Source organism: Lycium barbarum, chromosome 11 (assembly GCF_019175385.1).
Source record: "Lycium barbarum isolate Lr01 chromosome 11, ASM1917538v2, whole genome shotgun sequence".
In the NCBI taxonomy this organism is placed as follows: Eukaryota; Viridiplantae; Streptophyta; class Magnoliopsida; order Solanales; family Solanaceae; genus Lycium; species Lycium barbarum.
The window spans coordinates 24,249,652-24,267,412 of NC_083347.1; the positions used below are offsets into that span (position 1 = coordinate 24,249,652).

At 37.0% G+C, this 17,761-nt stretch overlaps 2 protein-coding genes across 2 annotated transcripts; one reads left to right on the plus strand and one right to left on the minus strand.

Annotated features, from left to right (window-relative positions):
- The first annotated feature begins 8,481 nt into the window (after window positions 1-8,481).
- On the plus strand, window positions 8,482-9,687 carry LOC132619577 (F-box protein At3g07870-like). The gene has a single exon (XM_060334435.1). It carries the CDS (start codon window positions 8,482-8,484, stop codon window positions 9,685-9,687), a length of 1,206 nt encoding a protein of 401 aa, XP_060190418.1.
- A 923-nt stretch (window positions 9,688-10,610) lies between these two features.
- LOC132617305 (membrin-11-like) lies at window positions 10,611-15,252 on the minus strand. Its single transcript, XM_060332278.1, has 4 exons — window positions 14,752-15,252; window positions 12,200-12,320; window positions 11,966-12,115; window positions 10,611-11,178 (listed from the first exon to the last, which is right to left on the minus strand). Exons 1-4 carry the CDS (start codon window positions 15,063-15,065, stop codon window positions 11,017-11,019), a joined length of 747 nt encoding a protein of 248 aa, XP_060188261.1. The 5' UTR covers window positions 15,066-15,252; the 3' UTR covers window positions 10,611-11,016.
- Between the last annotated feature and the right edge of the window lie 2,509 nt (window positions 15,253-17,761).

Consider the following 17,761-nt stretch of genomic DNA (forward strand, 5'->3'; position numbering starts at 1 on the left):
CAGATATCGTAGTATGAGCTTCGGCAACCTCCACACTCCTAAGGACTTCTGCCAAATCGGCCTCAGCCTAGGCTAGTTTTGCCACCAGTTCATCCCGCTCTTCTTCGAAGACCATTTGGACTTGAGTGACCGACTCGAGCTCGGCCTTGAGAAGGTCATTAGCATCGGCCGTCTCCTCGAGTTCGATTTTCAGCTCATCACATATCCGGGCCCTGTTCTCTGCTTTCTGCTCAAACACCCTCATCCGCTCTTTGTACTTGGCACTCTTAGATTCGAGCAGCCGATGCCTTTCGGTCATGTTCATGGCATCGGACTTGACCGAGTCCAGCTCCCCCCGGAGTTGAGAGATGGTGGTTTCGAGCTCACCAAGCCTTGAGGAAAAACGAGCGTTGTCCTGGCTAAGGCCGACTTTGTCCGCTTCTAGAAGCCGGTTGTTTTCAACCATCTCGGCCAACTCATCCTTTAATCGAAGGTTTTCGGCCTTCGTCACATCGAGCTCGGGTTGAAGGTTGGAAAGAGTGACTGCTCGGTTCAATTCATCCTCCTTCACCGGCAAAAGGTGCTGGAACTTCTCTGTTTCTCGACCTTGGGCATCCATCTGGCCCTTGAGATCGTCAACCTCTTGCTGAGCACGGACGAAGGCTTCGTTAACAAGCACCACACTCTGTAAAAGAAGCAAGTTAAAACTCGGATAAACGAGAAATTAAAATTTTCAATGAATTATGCAAGGATGGCTGATAAACTTACTCGATTGCCCGCGTGCATACCCTCGTTAATGAGACACTGCCAGGGGATTCCGTTCATCTTCCGTTTGTCCAAGTCCGAGACAAGGGGCCTCAGGTAGCTTGCCACACCCACCGGGCGAGACAAAAAGCTGCAGTCCTCAGGAACAGTGATCACAGTCGATCTTGTCCTCCTAGGTTCCACACTCGGGGCCGGAAAGATGCGTACCAAGCTATCCCTAGCACCGATTTCGGTGGACCGGCTAGCCGCCCTCGTGACCCGAGGAATAGGGAGATGTCCAAAACCGACAGCTTCCCCGGTAGCAAGTGTTACATCCCGTATTTTTGCATATTCGAAAAATTCGAAATAATTTTGACTTGTAAGAAATAAGGACATATTTTGATTTTGCTTAATATATAGATGTGGTTCATGAAATGTTGATGTGGAAATATCGAGGAAGGCTAAGGGCAAAAATTGAGAAGAAGAGCAAAAAAAAAAAAAGGGCCTCTCGGCCGAATTGAAAAGAAGGAAAAAAAATTAAAAAAATTGTGGGAGCTCAAATATTTGGTTCAAAACTCATCTCTTTTGAATTCCTACTAAGCCCGGAACCCTCTTCAACGTGGTATAAACTTTGAGGCAAGAAAATACTTTTTTTACAAAGTGGAGAATTTGGAAAAGGTAAGGATTCTACTCTTTTTAGCTTGGAAGAATTATATATATATGTTGTAGTATGTGGGAATGAATGTAGGGTATGAAAGTTTTGTGTCATGGGTATGTGTGTGTGTGGCCGAAAATGGGTGTTGATGGAGAGGAATGATCAAATTTTATTTATTATGTTAATTGTGTTGTAATGGCCTTTTTATGCAAATGGAAGAATTCTAGTTTAAGTTGGCATGAAAATTGTTGTTAAGTTGTTATAGGAAATTTTGTGATTTTATTGTAGATTTATGTAATTATGGAAATGGAATTGTTAAGGTGTAAATTGTGGTTGTTGTTGATGAAATGGGAAGATGAAAAATGTGTTGTGAATGTTGTGTCGAAGGTTGGAGATTTCGGATGAATTCTAGTCTTGGAGGATTTTTTTGTATACTTTGTAAAATGGTATGAAATGCGTTTGAATTGCACTTGAATGATCTTGAATTGGTAGTGGATATGTAAGAATCGATATCGGCTTGAAAATTCGTGATTGAATTGAATGTTGATGAATTATGTTGGAAAGGAAGGTTACTAATGTGGAATGCGTTTTAAATTGGTTTTTGATGTTATTGGTTTGGTTGTTGGTATTGTTGGTATGGTTGTTGATGAATTTGGCCGAGTTAAATTCTCGGGGATGTTGAATTTACAGGGGAGATGCTGCCGAAATTTCGGTAGACAAATACTAATTAGAATTAAAAATTCTAAGTACTAGTAGCTAATTTTTGGGTAATTGATAATATTATTGTAGATATTGGGGAGCCCGAGACTTGAGTCGGGATTTGTTTGGCGAGCGATCGAGATTTGTTAGTGAGCGGTCGAAGTATGTAAAACTTACCGTTCTTCCTTTTTGGCATGACCTTTATGCAATAAACGAATGACATATATGTATGCTCCAAAGAAATATTCTACTCCTAGAGCCACTAGGATGGCGTATGTCCTTGATTTCCATAAACTATTCCATATGACTTGTCACATGCCCATGATGTTTGAAGTATTAGTCGATACGTTCCAGATGTGATTTGAAAAATACTTGATATGGTCTAAGTTTGGATATGTATATTTCGGATATGTGCAGATGTTTCTAATGCTCCGTTTGAAGTACCCTATAATGTCATTTGAAAGTTCCTCAATATGAATGATACTAAATTTTCAGAAAATAACCTATGATGTGTCTTTTGAAAGTTTTGTAATTTGAAAGTTCGCAACTTTTGTATACTAATTCCGATGGACTCGATTCTTAACTTTGAGCCTTCTAATATCAGTATGTATATGTATTTATTCGTCGAGTCTTGGAATTCATTTAAATATGTATATGCATATGGTTTCCGCACTACTCCGCTCGTGCTTACTACTATGATATCGTTCACCGGATCCCGGGCCGGTTTTGTGATCGTGCGCACTATGTGATATTCGGCAGTATGATGTGTTACGGTTCCCGAGACCTCGCCATAAGGCCGGGTACCGCCTATATACGGCGTTATGATGTGATATGGCATATGGTATGTTCTGGTGTTGTGATATGTACGATGATACGATATGTTCGGGGATTGTACGGAGATATGAAATCTTCTGGAGTATGATGTGTTGTGGCGCCAGCGTCGGAGTGGCGGCCACGTTCCTGAGCCTTATGCATGATTTTTATTTGCATGATATATATACATATATTTTCTGCATAGATTTTGATATACTTATTCTGTATCCATAATCTGTACTCCCCACTTCGGTTATGATTCGGATTTCTGTATTTCATGCTCTGCATACTCAGTACATATTTCGTACTGACCCCCTTTCCTCGGGAGCTGCGTTTCATGCCCGCAGGTACGGACGTTCGTTTTGGTGATCCTCCAGTATAGGATACATATTCTGCCACTTGGAGTACTCATTTTTTATCCGGAGCTCATATTTTTGGTACATATCTTCTGTTATGCATATTCTGTATATATGTGACTATTTGGGTACGGCGGGGCCCTGTCCCGTCATATGTTTCTGTTATGATTTGTAGAGGCCTGTAGTCATATATGTGGGTCATGGGTCATGTTTGTTCGTTTGTGATTATGATATGCGTCTTAATGCGGTCCCGTTTGCTATTATGGCCAAAACGGCCCATCTGTTTGTATATGTGTGTATATCTGGGCGATGTCTATTCCGCTAACCTACAGGATTTGATATGATGACTCTGTACGGGCGACCGCTTAAGACGATAATTAGTTCCAGTATCTGCTTAAATTAATGTATGTTAAGTTTGACTAAGTCCTTGATATGTCGATCTGGTACGTAAGTCTGTTTGGGTGTCCAAATAGGGCACCAGTCGCGGCCGACGGGGCTGGGTCGTGACAGCAGGAGGAGTGTCCGAGAACATGTCATCAAAGTCATCCGACTTTGAAGCTGGAGTTAGAGAACTCGAAGCGGCCTCAGCAACTCCGGCAAAGGCAGGGATCTCGGAGGTTGCAGCAGACATTTGGAGATTATGAAAAAAGAGATTTGGCAAATTCGAAGGGGAAGTTAAAAAATAAGAGTGAGGGAACAGTCAAGAAAGAATTCAAAATGGTAAAGAGTAAGAAGAAGCAGCAATACACTCAACAAAAACAGTCAGTGAAGAAGTTGGCAAAATTGTTTCCTTTCACGTAGTACAAGCAATGAATTAACGAGAAATATGAGATGAAAGATGATTAGAAGTGATGAAATGAAGAGAAATGAAAGGGAGAAGTGAAGAAATGAAATGGAGAGATGAAGTGAAGAACTGAAAATGGAGAAGTGAAATGGATCGTAAAATGGAAAAATGAGGTGGTGGAAAACGTTATATAGGCATGGGATAGAGGCGGTTACAGATCCCAGCCAACCGGGGAATGCCACGTATCCCATAATTAATGAGAAGTGACTTGAAACGACGTGCGTTACGGCGGTTGTCAGAGCTGACCATCCGGGACGAGACACGTGGCTGATGACAGAGGGACGTGATGCAACTGTTCCCGCCAAAATGAAAGATAATAACGAGCATATGGAACCACCGGTTTCTTGATTTGTCCACTTCCCGTTACTCCGGTAAAACTACGGTCCGAAAAGTGTGGGGACTATCTGTATACGGTAAAAATCGGACATGTGATAGACCGATGAGATCGGAGATCGAGGGAAGAAAGAGACAAGCACGAGCAGGAAGACTTCCATTCGAACCGGAGGAGTGCTTGATCCGAAGAAAGCGAAGGAAATCATTTGGTCCGGTTTCTCCATAGCCGAGTTGATCGTGGCCGTTGGCCCGGTTGATCGTGGCCGTTGGTCCGGATGATCCGTTACACAATTGCCACGCGTCAAGACCATTCTGCCACATTGTACTACCAATCGTACGGGTGTCAGACCGTACGACCAACCTTATCCTTTTAGGGTTTCTTCTTTATTCAAAAGGGTTTTGTGTTGTACGAGGCCCATAAGACAAAACTATAAATAAGGGTCATTACCCTACTTTTAAGGGTTGGCTTCTCTAGTTCTAGAACATTGTATTGTAATAGCAAAATATATCAAATCTCCCTCTCTCATTCTCTGATTTTGGTCCGGATTCAGTGTGTTATTATTTAGCTTTATTCAATTAAACAATATTCATATATTATTAAATACGTATATTCAGTGCAAACCATCGATTATTATTCGCTTATTCATAGCATATCCATATTTATCTTTCTTCAACCAAATAGATTAAAGTTCAACCACATATCCTATACCTCACTCATAAATTTAATTGATTACCTAAATTCGGGATAAACAATTGTGCTTGTATGTACCAATACTTCTTCTAGCCCTTAAAGAGTTAAGAGAACAAGCATCGTTGTCGTTGTAGCTTGGCTTCAACTTCGGTCTAATGGTTGATTGATATATTTTTTGGACCAAATTTATATTTCTTTTCCATTATTTATATTTCCTTTTTTGATATTTTTCACGCGGAATTTTAACTTCATAAGATTCGCATTCCCGAATTTGAATTTCGCGACCAAGCAATACTTAGCAGAATCTGAATATTTCTGCCAAAAAGACACCTTCTTCAAGAATAGGTATCAGTGCATATGTTAGTTCTCCAACCATTGGCTATAAATTCAGAGGCTTGGCCTCATTTTTCCACAACCGAAAATCAACAAACACGCTCCCCACTCTCTTCTGAATTGTTTTCAAAAGCAAAGTGTGATTTGCTCAGTCATTTGAGTTCAGAATTTATGCAATTTGTATTGCTACTTTTGCAGAATAGTTTTTCCATTCTACCCTGAGAGAAATTAATCCAAGTACCTTTGGCAACGTTGAGGGGATTAAATTCCTTGAGGACACATGAGCAAATTGTGAGCTCAGCATATTTTTCTGCTATTCTACCTTTCTGATTTACTGCTTTTAAACCAGTTTGATAACAAGCTCAATAACTCAGCTGCTTCCTGGTCGGGAGACGGCTTCATTGGGCGACACAACGTAATTGATATCTTGTTCAGTTTATTGTTGCCCTTGAACTCTCTGATGATACATTTCAAGAGATCCCAAGGCTCACCTTTGATGTAGACCTGTCTAAGTACAAATATCTCTGTGCATAAATGATCACTTTTAATGATGAGAGTTTGGAGATTTGGGTCATGGAAGAATATAACCAGAACAAGGATTGGATGAAAAAAGTTCAAAATTAGAGCTTACACATGATCAAAAACGGGTAAATTTCACATATGTTCACTTAGCTATCGCTTTTTTTTCCCACATAAGTCACTTAACAATAGTTTCTAACATAAAAGTCACTTAACTTTGAGTATACTAACACAAAAGTCACTAAATCACTTTAGGGTGAATAACACATCTTTTACTCTCTTTATTTTTTTATTTTTTTTTAAAATCTAATAAATTAGAAATTACTTAAAAAGGTCCAATCCGACCCAAAAAATTTACTCCCTCCGTCCCTTATTATGTGGCACATTTCGGATTTCGAGATTCAAACAAGTGTTTCTTTGACAGTAATTTTTTCATATTTCATATAAATATTTTGAATTGTCCATTATCGTGACTGATAGTATTTTTTACGTAGTTTCCAACTATGTACATTTTATTTCAGAAAACTTAAAGATCACATGCCCAAATTCATGGTCAAAATTAAATTGTTTTGACTCAAAATCCGAACCATGTCATATAATTGGGACAGAGGGAGTAATAATTAATTGTGGGTCCGGTCGGGCTGAACCTTTTTAAGTAATTTTTAATTTAATTGATTTTTTTTTTAAAAAAAAAGAGAGTAAAAGATGAGTTATTTACCGTAAAGTGGTTTAGTGACACTGGAAAATGATTTAGTGACTTTTGTGTTAGTATACTCAAAGTTAAGTGATTTTTGTGTTAGAAACGATAGTTAAGTGACTTTTGTGAAAAAAAGTGATAGTTAAGTGACTTTTGTGTTTAAAACGATAGTTAAGTGACTTTTGTGAAAAAAAGTGATAGCTAAGTGACCATCTGTGAAATTTAACCGATCAAAAGCACACATGAACTATCACTTTTTCGCGAGTTCCACACTTTAACTAGCAGCTGTTCCCTTTTCATACCTGATGAAACACACTTGAATGCTCAATTAGGTGTGCTTTAATACATAGATGGTGATAATTCAGGTAGGAAAAGAAAACAACTGATAGTTTGGATATGAAACTCGCGAAAAAGTGATAGCTCAGGTGTGTTTTTAAGCAATATCTCATTTTTAGAACTAGTTATTTCTTTTGTACGGATAAATGTTACTCCTTTTTTTTTTTTTACAATTTTTTTTGATTAATTACATATGGGGTAGGGGAAGGGGAAATGAGAGAAGGGATTACAATGTGGGGATTCGAATACTCACTAACAAGGTAAAAGTTAGGTGGTCAACCAACTGATAAGTGTAGTTCTATAATATTGATCTGTTTTCTTGTAATCATGCTTGTTTCTATGTTTAGTTTGCTCTATATGTGAACTTCGAAAGAGGAACTTTAGTTGAGAAAATGTGGTTATAATAGTGTAACTTCAACATGAAGAAGGGACATTTTTCTTCTGCATATCCTTGCCTCAATGTTCAGAAAAGTTACTATATCTGTAAACACAAGTTTATATCTGTAGTCCATAGCTATAGTGAAAATTCACTAAAGTTATTATAATCATTATACCATTCAGAAACTCAGATAACAAGTTTTTAGTCGACTATTGTATCAAAATTTGGAGTTTTTCTGTGAGAGTAGAAGAATATTCAGTGTTTGGGGAGATAGTTGAGCGAGAACGTCCTATTAGTAAATGACAATTAACTATGTTCAGCTGATGGAGAGTGGATAGTAAAATACCATTCAACATGAGTAGAGTAAAGTAGAAGCTACCATAGAATTGTAAGTCTAATAATATAATATGATCATTTTTCTTTGCATTGTTCCTTGGCCCTGATGATTTATAGCTTTCCTTTTCAGATCAGTTCTATAGAATGTGAAAGTAAGTCTCTTTAATAGTGAAGTGATTCTAGTGATAGTGAATCACCTTACTATATTTTCCAAATATAGTTTATAGAACAGAAGTGATCCCGATATGGTAAATGGAAGAGTTCGATCCAGTTTCCTTTGCTCCACTGGCACCAAAGATCAAGAATTCAAGAATATAATGGCTGCTTGTTCAAGGGTCTTCATTTGCACAATGAATTTTGTTTGTCACTATCACTTTGGAAAAACAAACAAAAGAAAACAAACAAGAAGCAATTCACTTGTTTGTTTCTCCAACTTAATCACAGAGGGTTTACAGTAAGAGACAAAAAAGTGCCGGCCACATCATGAGAGGTTCTCATTTCTCCCAGCTTAAGCATATTCATTGACGAATATTCTGACGCAAGTTGTTTATGTACTCATTTACCAAGTAACAATGATGGGAAATGAAATTAAAAATACCATTTCAACATCAATCACCTTGTGATGATTAATGCTTGATATGCAAGTCTTCCACTTTCTACCTGAAAAATTGCTTTTCATTTCTGTGATTCTTACTTCCTCTATTAGTACAAAAATACCTTAAAGTTCTGAGTTTTCTGTGCCTTCAGTTCTGATTTAACTTTTTCCCATGGGCACCAATCGTGCAAAAGAAAGGAAGCTGGAAGATGAGACGAGAAATCTGATAGCTCGTTTGCCAAATGAAATAGCACTTGACATAGTCTCGAGACTTCCTATTTCATCTCTCATTCAGTTCAGGTTTGTAAGCCAAACCTGGAACGTGTTAACCCATGATTCGCGCCTTTTCGATCTGCATCTATCTTGTGCATCGAAGATTAACCCATGCCTCATCTTCAAGACTTACCATCCTCAGAAAGAGCAGCTTTTCTTCGTTGAACTGTCTGATCATCATCATGATGATCACACATTGAGAGAGCTTCAGATTCCCTTTTTAACATCCATGCATATATTTCGAGTTGTAGGCTCATGTAACGGCCTGCTATGTCTATCTGGTGTTTATGACCATGAAGCAGTGTACATATACAACCCTTTCACTAGACAACACAAAAAGCTGCCAAATTGTAATGAGCTTGAAGTGAATGAAGTGGTTTATGGTTTTGGATTTCATCCTGCTACTAATGAGTACAAGGTGATCAAAGTAGGCTACTATTCTCATGTCTATTATGTACCTTGGTGTTATCACAAGTCCGTAAAATATGATTATCCACTCTCAGAGGTTCACTTGTTCAATCTGAAAAGCAATACCTGGAGAACTTTAGAGGAATTACCTTACAAACTTCATCATTCACCTGGTGTTTTGGTCAATGGAAGGCTCCATTGGGTAACTAGATTTAACTGGCACCTTGATCGCCTTATCATTGCCTTTGACCTGTTTGATGATACATTTCAAGAAGTTCCAAGGCCTGATTTCAATGTCAACTTATTTCATTGTAGATATCATCTGGTTGCTCTAAGAGGGTGCCTTTGTGCATGTTTATTTACACATAATGGAGATAACTTGGAAATTTGGATCATGGAAGAATATAACAGGAAAGACACTTGGGTGAAACAGTTCAATATTGGAGCTTGTTCAATTGTGGGTCAAGATTTGGTTCAGTCATATGACATTTGGAGGACTAGTTTGCAAAAGGGAACTGTTACAGTGATGTACCTCCTCAATAACGGTGACATCTTGCTAGATTGTCAAGGTGGGAATTTAATTGCTTATAGCACAGATAAGAAAATGTTGAAGAGCATAAGCCTTAATGGTATGCCCAAGTCCTGTCAAGCAATTGCTCATGTTGGAAGCCTTAATTGGATAGCTAACCCCAACTAGCTTGAAATGCTACCATATAAAGATTGCATGGATACAATCAGCGAAGAGGCTTGTTAGCGTAGAATTATGTCAGTTGGTATTAGTCCGCTCCGGTGTCCTGCTACACAACATTTTAGAATACAACCAAAGTAAAGGACCAAAGCTCTGTTTCTGTTCAAATTTTAGTTCGTCTTTTGTATAGATTTTCTATCGCTTTTCAGGATGTTAGTTCACTCGCAAGTTTCAGGACTTACACTGCTTTTACTGCTAAATATATCCCAGAAACCTACAGGTCAATCGTATTATTGCGCCAATCCCTCAAGACAAGTCACCAATTAAGTCGGAAAACGTTTAAAACAGTTTCATTTCTCCCTAAGTTTCCTATCCAGCTTGATGATGAACTCCACTAGTGAAACAGTGAAAGCAAGAAGCAGAGAATAAAATACATTTAATTCAGCCCACGATCGAATCACCTTTAAGGTAGAGTTCAATGTCATAGGCTCTTCTAATGGTCTAAGATGCTTACCAATACGTTATCCTTAATACACTTGCACATATGCAATCTTTTCAACAGGGATTGCACAGAGCTGCTAAAATTTGTTGAATACCAAAATCAGTGGGTATGTTTGGATTTGGTACAGAGAAGTCATAACTATCACAGATCGCAAGTTCAAATTTTCACCCAAGGATATAAATCTGGAGAAGCATAGGAAAAGTACCATGCGAATTAGAGAGAAATCATAACGAGTTCTGGTCAAACCATCTTCTCTTCGTTTGCTGCAATAAATCGTCTGTCTGATTAGAGCAGTTTTGCTCAATTATCAACCATAAGCGCGAGCATGTATCTTCAGAATGATGGGTAGAGAACTGATCAAAACAGTTGCTTAATTTGCCTAAGGAAAGACGAAAACAAAATAAAATTGAACAAGAACTCAAAGAAAACGTAAAAGAATCTTAGAAACAGCTGCATTAGCTCCCAAATAGTAGAGTTTATTCTGAGCTCAATTCTCCTTATAGTAAGCTTTTTTCATATCTCTAATAAAACGCACACAATAACCGGAAAAGAAATATGTGAAGAAGGAAACGACAGTGGCTTATCTTTTAATCACAATGGCATATGACTATAAAGCATAAATTTGGTAACTTCATTGCTACACTATTGTTTCCAAAAATAATGTCTTTTGACACTTTACATCCCAAAGCTTGTCAGGATTTCTGTATGAGTTCAATGGCTACACAAGTCGAATTCCCCTCGATTCCTTTTGCATCATTCTCACAATCTCAGTGCTCTCAATACTACCACAAGAAAATGTGCGAATTTTAGTGGTCAACTTGATGATATAGCACCTATCATCTTGTCCACCTCCAAATGAAAATCAGGATTACGATTGTTAAGACCATCCCTGCATATTTGATCCATCTATCAACGCGATTCCTCTTCTCAATGAGTCTCATTACAGAATTTGATAGCCCCAAAGTGTTGAGCACGTCCAGTGCTTTACGTTGGGCTCTCTGCAACAAGGTTTAACAAAAGACCGATCACCAGTTTAGCCATAATATGCTTGAGACTAACACAAACTTTAGAAAGTAATAGCAGAAACTGTGAAAAAATTGTTTTTAACCAGAGTAAATGATAACAAATGATCACCACATTTACCAAAGGGTTCAACTCAAGGCCATGTAGGTTTAAAACCCAAACATCGGTGACCCCGAACAGATTAACAGTCCCTTTCAACCAGGAACTTCAAGACCAAAAGGTTTTGGAAAAAAAAAAAAAATTACTTCCATGCAACCAGAGCTTGAAAAACAGAAACCTAAAAGAAATAAGACATTTTTAACCGTCCTCGCTTTTACCTTCTACTTTGCTGCCACCTTTCTCTCTTTTTGCTAAAGGGATTGGTACTAAAGAGCAAATCTTGATTAACCATCCCTCATTATTATTTTCAGTATTCATAAGGATAATAATCTCTATCCCATCAGAAAATGTTTAACTTATCTTATTTCCGTTCTATCTCCAAATCATTTTAAGCGAACATGGAGAAGAGAACCATACTTCCATCAGCTAACATATATCGACATTTCACCTTCTCCTTTTTGAGCCAAACATAGCTGGTGAAACTAGTAGTATAACTTGGAACAATAAGATAGCAAAACACTATTACCAAACAGGCAAACTTTTTTCCACTTTCCAGGCAAAATCCCCAGCACGTAAAATCTATTTCAAGGCAGTAACAAACTAAACAAGTTTCTATGCTGTACAATATGTGAAGGAGTGAATCAGCTCTCTGTTGGAAAGTACCTTCAAACGATCCCTTTGCTCACTATATTTAGATAGAATGGCCACACCTGTTGCCAGGGTTTCTTCCATCATTCTGGATGACCTACGAGCCGATTGCATTGCCTGTGCTTCGTCATCAAAAATCCTCAGAACATGGGATGAATCACCGTTCTAGAACATAAAGTAATCCATTAGAAGGAAACACCAGTATCAACAGAAAATTTTAATAACACAAGTAAGAAAACAATGCCATACAGTTCTTCCAATCAGTTCTGCTCTTTCCCGGGCTTCTTGCATACGCCGCTGATGTCTTAAATTATATTTATCCAGACTAGCTTTCAAAGAGTCAGCTTCTTCGGCCACTTGTTCCACTTTTCTGCGTAAGGAAGACATAAACTCAGCATGCAATATCACTGTGAAATGAGCACAAGACCGACTATCATTGATCATACAGCGCACAAACTCCAAAAGAGCATGACCTTCCGGTTTACTCTCAGAGTATGACAGTCAAATTTAATCAACCACTCTTTAATTCGGCAACTAGGCTCTTTGCAAGTTGGTGCTTTCTCCACTACAGCTTTTGTACCATTCTCAAATAATTCCCCTATACGAATATATACAATCTCTTATGTAATCCTACAGGACCTGATAAAATAATCCAGTGACATACAACCTTTTTTCAAAAAGGAGTGACTTGTAACTGATTAGACAGGACTAAGAGCCTTGTTAGCCTATATTAACAGAGTCCAAAGTCACTTGTCTCAATCTTCAGCCATCGTCCGAAAGAATCTAACTAGGTCTAGGTGGATATGCATTTTTCCCATTACCCAAGACCAACAGCTACCTAATAGGATGGAAGGAAGAGGGGCACTAATTAATTTTCTCAAGTCCCTTTAAAATGGCTTTTCAGTTCTACATTTAGGAAAGTGATTCATTATACAGTTACCAGTTTAAAAAAAAAGTGATTCATTATACTTGAATCACTAAATATAAAGCAGGCACCAAGGAAACTTGCCGCTGAACATTAGGAAGAGGAACCCTACTGAGATTTTAAACCCTGTTTACTAAAGACAGACAACATGGTCACTCAGGCATAGTGTCGACTACATTTCTAATGTGAAAGCTATACATATTCCAAATACAAATGTGTACCTCATCGGAATGGACAACCAACTAACCCAGGCAATGCAGACAACTCTCAAGTGAAAAAAAATTAATTAAAACTAGAAAAAGAAAAAAAGGAACGAGTAGAAAAATATGATGTCAGCTTATAAAGAATTGTGATCCAACTCCCTCCTATTAAGCCTCTTAGCCAGTTACCCTCAATGGGGATTCAAAATTCTACATGGAAAAGGATCTTAACTAGAGTTGGGATCCATTAATAAACAACTTCCACAGAGGATGTGCTGTATGTAGTAGTTTATGTTAGCTGCTTATCCGGTGCCTTCTTGGCGACTTTCGACCAAGCCATTATTCAAGAAACAATTTAAACAAACTAAAATCTTGAAACAAAAAGCACTGATACTCTAATAGTATAGATGGAAACCTAATACTTAAAGGGAGAATATAAGGAAAATATCAGAAAAACAAAAGGAGAGAAACTTAAAGCAGCAAACTCAAATGAGTAGTATATTTTAGTTCGTAATCTTGCCTAAAACACACATCGCTCTTACCACTAGACCAATGCCCTGGGGCAATAAGACATTTTAATTATAACTATGTAAAAGAGTTGAAAAACGTAGAATTGTTGGAAAAAATAATTCAAAGTTGTAGGAAACCAAAGTTGGTTCGGATTTGGTATTTTAATTCATGTCTAGTGAGGATTTATAGTCAACTTTATATAGGAATATGTTTTCTTGTTTTGAGTCAAAGTAGATTTTGTACTATTATAAATAGGGATATTGCTAGCTATTTCCGTAGAGATATGATTGTAGAGAGCATTAAAAGATTTATGATATTCTAAATAAATAGTATTTTCCTTCAGAATCTCAGACATATTCACCTTGATTGAAGAAATCAACCACACTAGACCACAAATCGCAGAACAATTGAAATCAATTTCAACTGATCAATCAACGACACTTCAATCCGAAACAAATTGAATCAGCAATATAAATCCTCCTATATATATTCCTCTCATACCATTCCAATACTACATGATTTGTATTTTAAATCAAATCAATCTCAATATCAGAGATCAAAATTAATCAACCTTTTCCAGAGATCAATCAACTATACTTCAATCCCAAACTAATTGAATCAGCTATATAAATCCTCGTACATATTCCGCTCATATCATTCCAATACTACATACGTAATTTGTATTTTAAAGCAAACCAATCCCAATATATCAGAAATCAAAATTAATTCGATGAACCCTACCTTTTCCAGAGATCACAAATTCACGTTGATCAAAGAAATCAACCACACTGGACCACAAATCGTAGAAAGATTGAAATTCAACTTCAATTTATCAATCAACGATACTTCAATCCCAAACTAATTGAATCAACAATATAAATCCTCGCATATATTCCGCTCATATCATTCAAATACTACATCATCAATCTCAATATATCAGAAATCAAAATTAATTCAATGAAGCGTACCTTTTCCAGAGATCACATTGCGATTTAGCAAGTATACTAGACAATTGCAACTTATCGAACAACTATACCTCAATCACAAACTAATTGAATCAGCAATATAAATCCTCGCATATATTCCGCTCATATAATTCCAATACTACATAACATCAATCTCATATTGATCGAAATTCAATGATAATTAATTAAATGAAGGCGTACCTTTTCCAGAGATCACGTTGAGATTTAGCAGGAATAGATCGCCAGAGAAGTTCCATTTCGGAACAAAGAGACTGGATCTGTGCGATGTCTTTCCTTACTGCCTCAAATGACTGCTCTGACGGATCGGTCATAACGCTACTCGAAGATGAAGAGGACGAAGAAGAAGAGGAAGTGTATTCGAAACGCTCAAGCTTCTCTAAACCATCACGGGATTTGAGTAAGAGTCGCCTGGAACTTTGGTATAGTTCTGATAAGGTTCCACCTCCACCGCCGGTGACGGAATTTGCTTCTCCGATCCCAACCGACATTGCCATGGTTCAGGATTGGACCGATCGGAGTTTCGGAAAAAAAAAATTAATTTGTAATTGTAATACTATTAGAGAAAGGTTTACCTTTTGTGTATTTTACTGCATTATTATGCGCAAGAAACCCTATCTTTTTCTGTGATCTACAAATTAGGCCTTCAGCATAAGTAGGCGTTAAGAAATTTGTGATACTTCCCCAACCCCCACCCCCAACCCCTCTTTTTTTTTTTTGCGCGGATTGGCTTTCTTTTGGGATGGTCTTTAATTTTTTATCCCTTAAATTGCTGATCTTTAATTGCGGGTTGGTCTTTACCTTTTATTTTTCGCTTAAAAAGGTGTTTGAAAATATTCCGAGATTTTGGGTCGCCCTTGCTCAGTCAAAAAAAAAATTGCAAGACAAGGCTTTTGCCTTATGCGGCAGACTTAGCCTTAAGACATAATTAAAAGTCTGTCGTCTCCAGCATAGGTCCTATATAACTTCACCTGAATAGGCCTTGCGACAATATTATTATTTTTTACTCTGTTGGGTTTCGAACCCAGAACATCGGGGTCTTTTTGATCACCTTTTTAAGCTAAGGATAAAAATTAAAGACCAGCGAATTGAGGGGTAATAATTATAGATCAGTTTATATGAAGGGCAATCATGCAAATTGCTAGTACTTGTCACTTTTCATGAGTCAATTTGACTAAATTTTAAAGCTATATTGAATTATATTAACTTAATATATATTAAAATTTATATATTTAAAAATTACATGGGAAGTAATATAAGTTGCACCTTTTCTCATATCAATTTGGTGAAAAACATATCTTAAAATGTGGCCAAAGTTCATGAAGTTTGAATCTCGGAAAGTTAAAATAATCACATAAATTAGGATACAGGGAGTATTATTTTCCACATTTACCCTTACTCAATAAATGTGGAGGGAGATTAATATGGTAAAAAGGAGAGTAGTATGGGCAATTCACAGGATTGCCCTTATTTTGGGGTGGTCTTTAATTTTTGTCTTTCGCCTAATACCATACGGTTTGGGGTTCTAATCCCGACTCAGTAAAAAAACATAGCAAGGCAGAGTTTTATAGCAAAATTAGGCCTCGGGCAGAATTTTGAATGCAAAACTCTGCCTGAATTCTGCCTGCTGGTAGAGTTTTGCTGCCTTGCGATTTTTTTTTTTTTTAATTTTACTTAGCTGGGGTTCGAACACAAAACCTTGAGGTATTAGGTGAAGGACAAAAATTAAAGACTTGAAATCAAAGAATAAATATTGATAATTTAATCAAATTACCTTTTTAGTAAATGTTTTCTTAAGGGATGTGCAGAAAAAACATGACAAGTAAAATGGACGAGGGAGTATTTGTTTTCAAGTTGAAAACAATATTTGAAAATTGGAGTTGTGTTTGGACATGAATACAAATTGGAGTTGTTTTTGGATTTTTGTGAGTGGTTTGACATGAAAATTGTGAAAACAACTTTTTGATGTTTTTCAAAGTTGAATTCCGAAAAATTGTAACGATCCTATGTCCAATCATATTTTCGATCTCATCAATTGAATTACAATCTCAGAGAAATACGGGATCTAGCAAAAAATTTGATTCTTTTTTATCTCCGGATAGAAATCCTTCCTTCGTACAACTAAAACAACAAATATACCTTAATCCTAAGTGGAATTGGTTACATGAATTTCTCTATATTTATTTTAGTTTATTTGAATCTACGACTCAATTTATCTATTAAAATAATAATTGCGGTTCTCACAGCTATCGTTACATTGGCTTACTATTCCTAACCAAAGTGAAAAGACTCGGGCCAAACACGTACTAATTACTATACGCCTAACGGCTTCTTTGTTTCAACTTATTCTTTTCTTCACTGAAGTCATTAGGAATTCCAAGGAAATCATAGGTTTGTAGACAAAATCACATGTGACTTTAGATTTATGTAATCTTGTTTAACACTTTCAATCATCATAATATCATACAAACGAATCATAGATCTGAAGGTCTACATGTGACATTATTGGCTCAAGATAGATCTTTTTGTGCATTCCATATAATACAAGGTGATCAACATTGTCCACTATGCCAGTAGGCAATATGTATTTCGTGAAATCTGTTAAGTCCGTTATAGTCAGTAAGTTTAAGTATTTATTATATAGACAGAAAAAATTTGGAGAAGCAGAGGAGCTGATACCTTACAGCCAAGAGAAAAGACCATTATAGGCTTTGCTGAATGGGAGGCTTCATTGGGTCCAACCTTTTGTTCCTATTAACAAAACATCCTCTTTTATTTTCGTTCATAGAAATAGGTGCTATTTTTTTTTTTTTTAAACCTAAGTTATCAAATATGCCAATCACCATGACCATGGAGCTCATTACACTAAGCTTCGGCTATGCGCATGATTTAAGAAAGAGCCAAATTACATTAGATTTATTATACATAATCTTATTTTGCATTTTTTTAATCGGCTGTCACACAGTAGACGACACTGTAGTATGCAAATATTAAGTTAGGAGATTTATATCAAATCTATTATATATACTTGTTCTCTTTGCTCTTCTTTACATTGAAATTTACTCCTCTCTTTATCTCGGAATTCAGCCTAGTGATTCCATCAGTTGAAGTAATATAATGAACTGGTGAGACTGGAAGATTAAATCTTTTGGGAGAAAACCATTTTCATGCATTTTTTGACTTGTGTTTCATG

What these genes read in the sequence shown, in the direction of transcription:
- LOC132619577 (XM_060334435.1), top strand. Translation starts at nt 8,482, where the DNA reads ATGGGCACCAATCGTGCAAAAGAAAGGAAGCTGGAAGATGAGACGAGA.
- LOC132617305 (XM_060332278.1), bottom strand. Translation starts at nt 15,065, where the DNA reads ATGGCAATGTCGGTTGGGATCGGAGAAGCAAATTCCGTCACCGGCGGT. An exon ending in CAACGTGATCTCTGGAAAAG is followed by an intron (nt 12,321 to 14,751) that starts GTACGCCTTCAT and finishes TTCCTTACGCAG; the next exon opens with AAAAGTGGAACAAGTGGCCG. An exon ending in AGCAAAGGGATCGTTTGAAG is followed by an intron (nt 11,179 to 11,965) that starts GTACTTTCCAAC and finishes ACCTTGTTGCAG; the next exon opens with AGAGCCCAACGTAAAGCACT.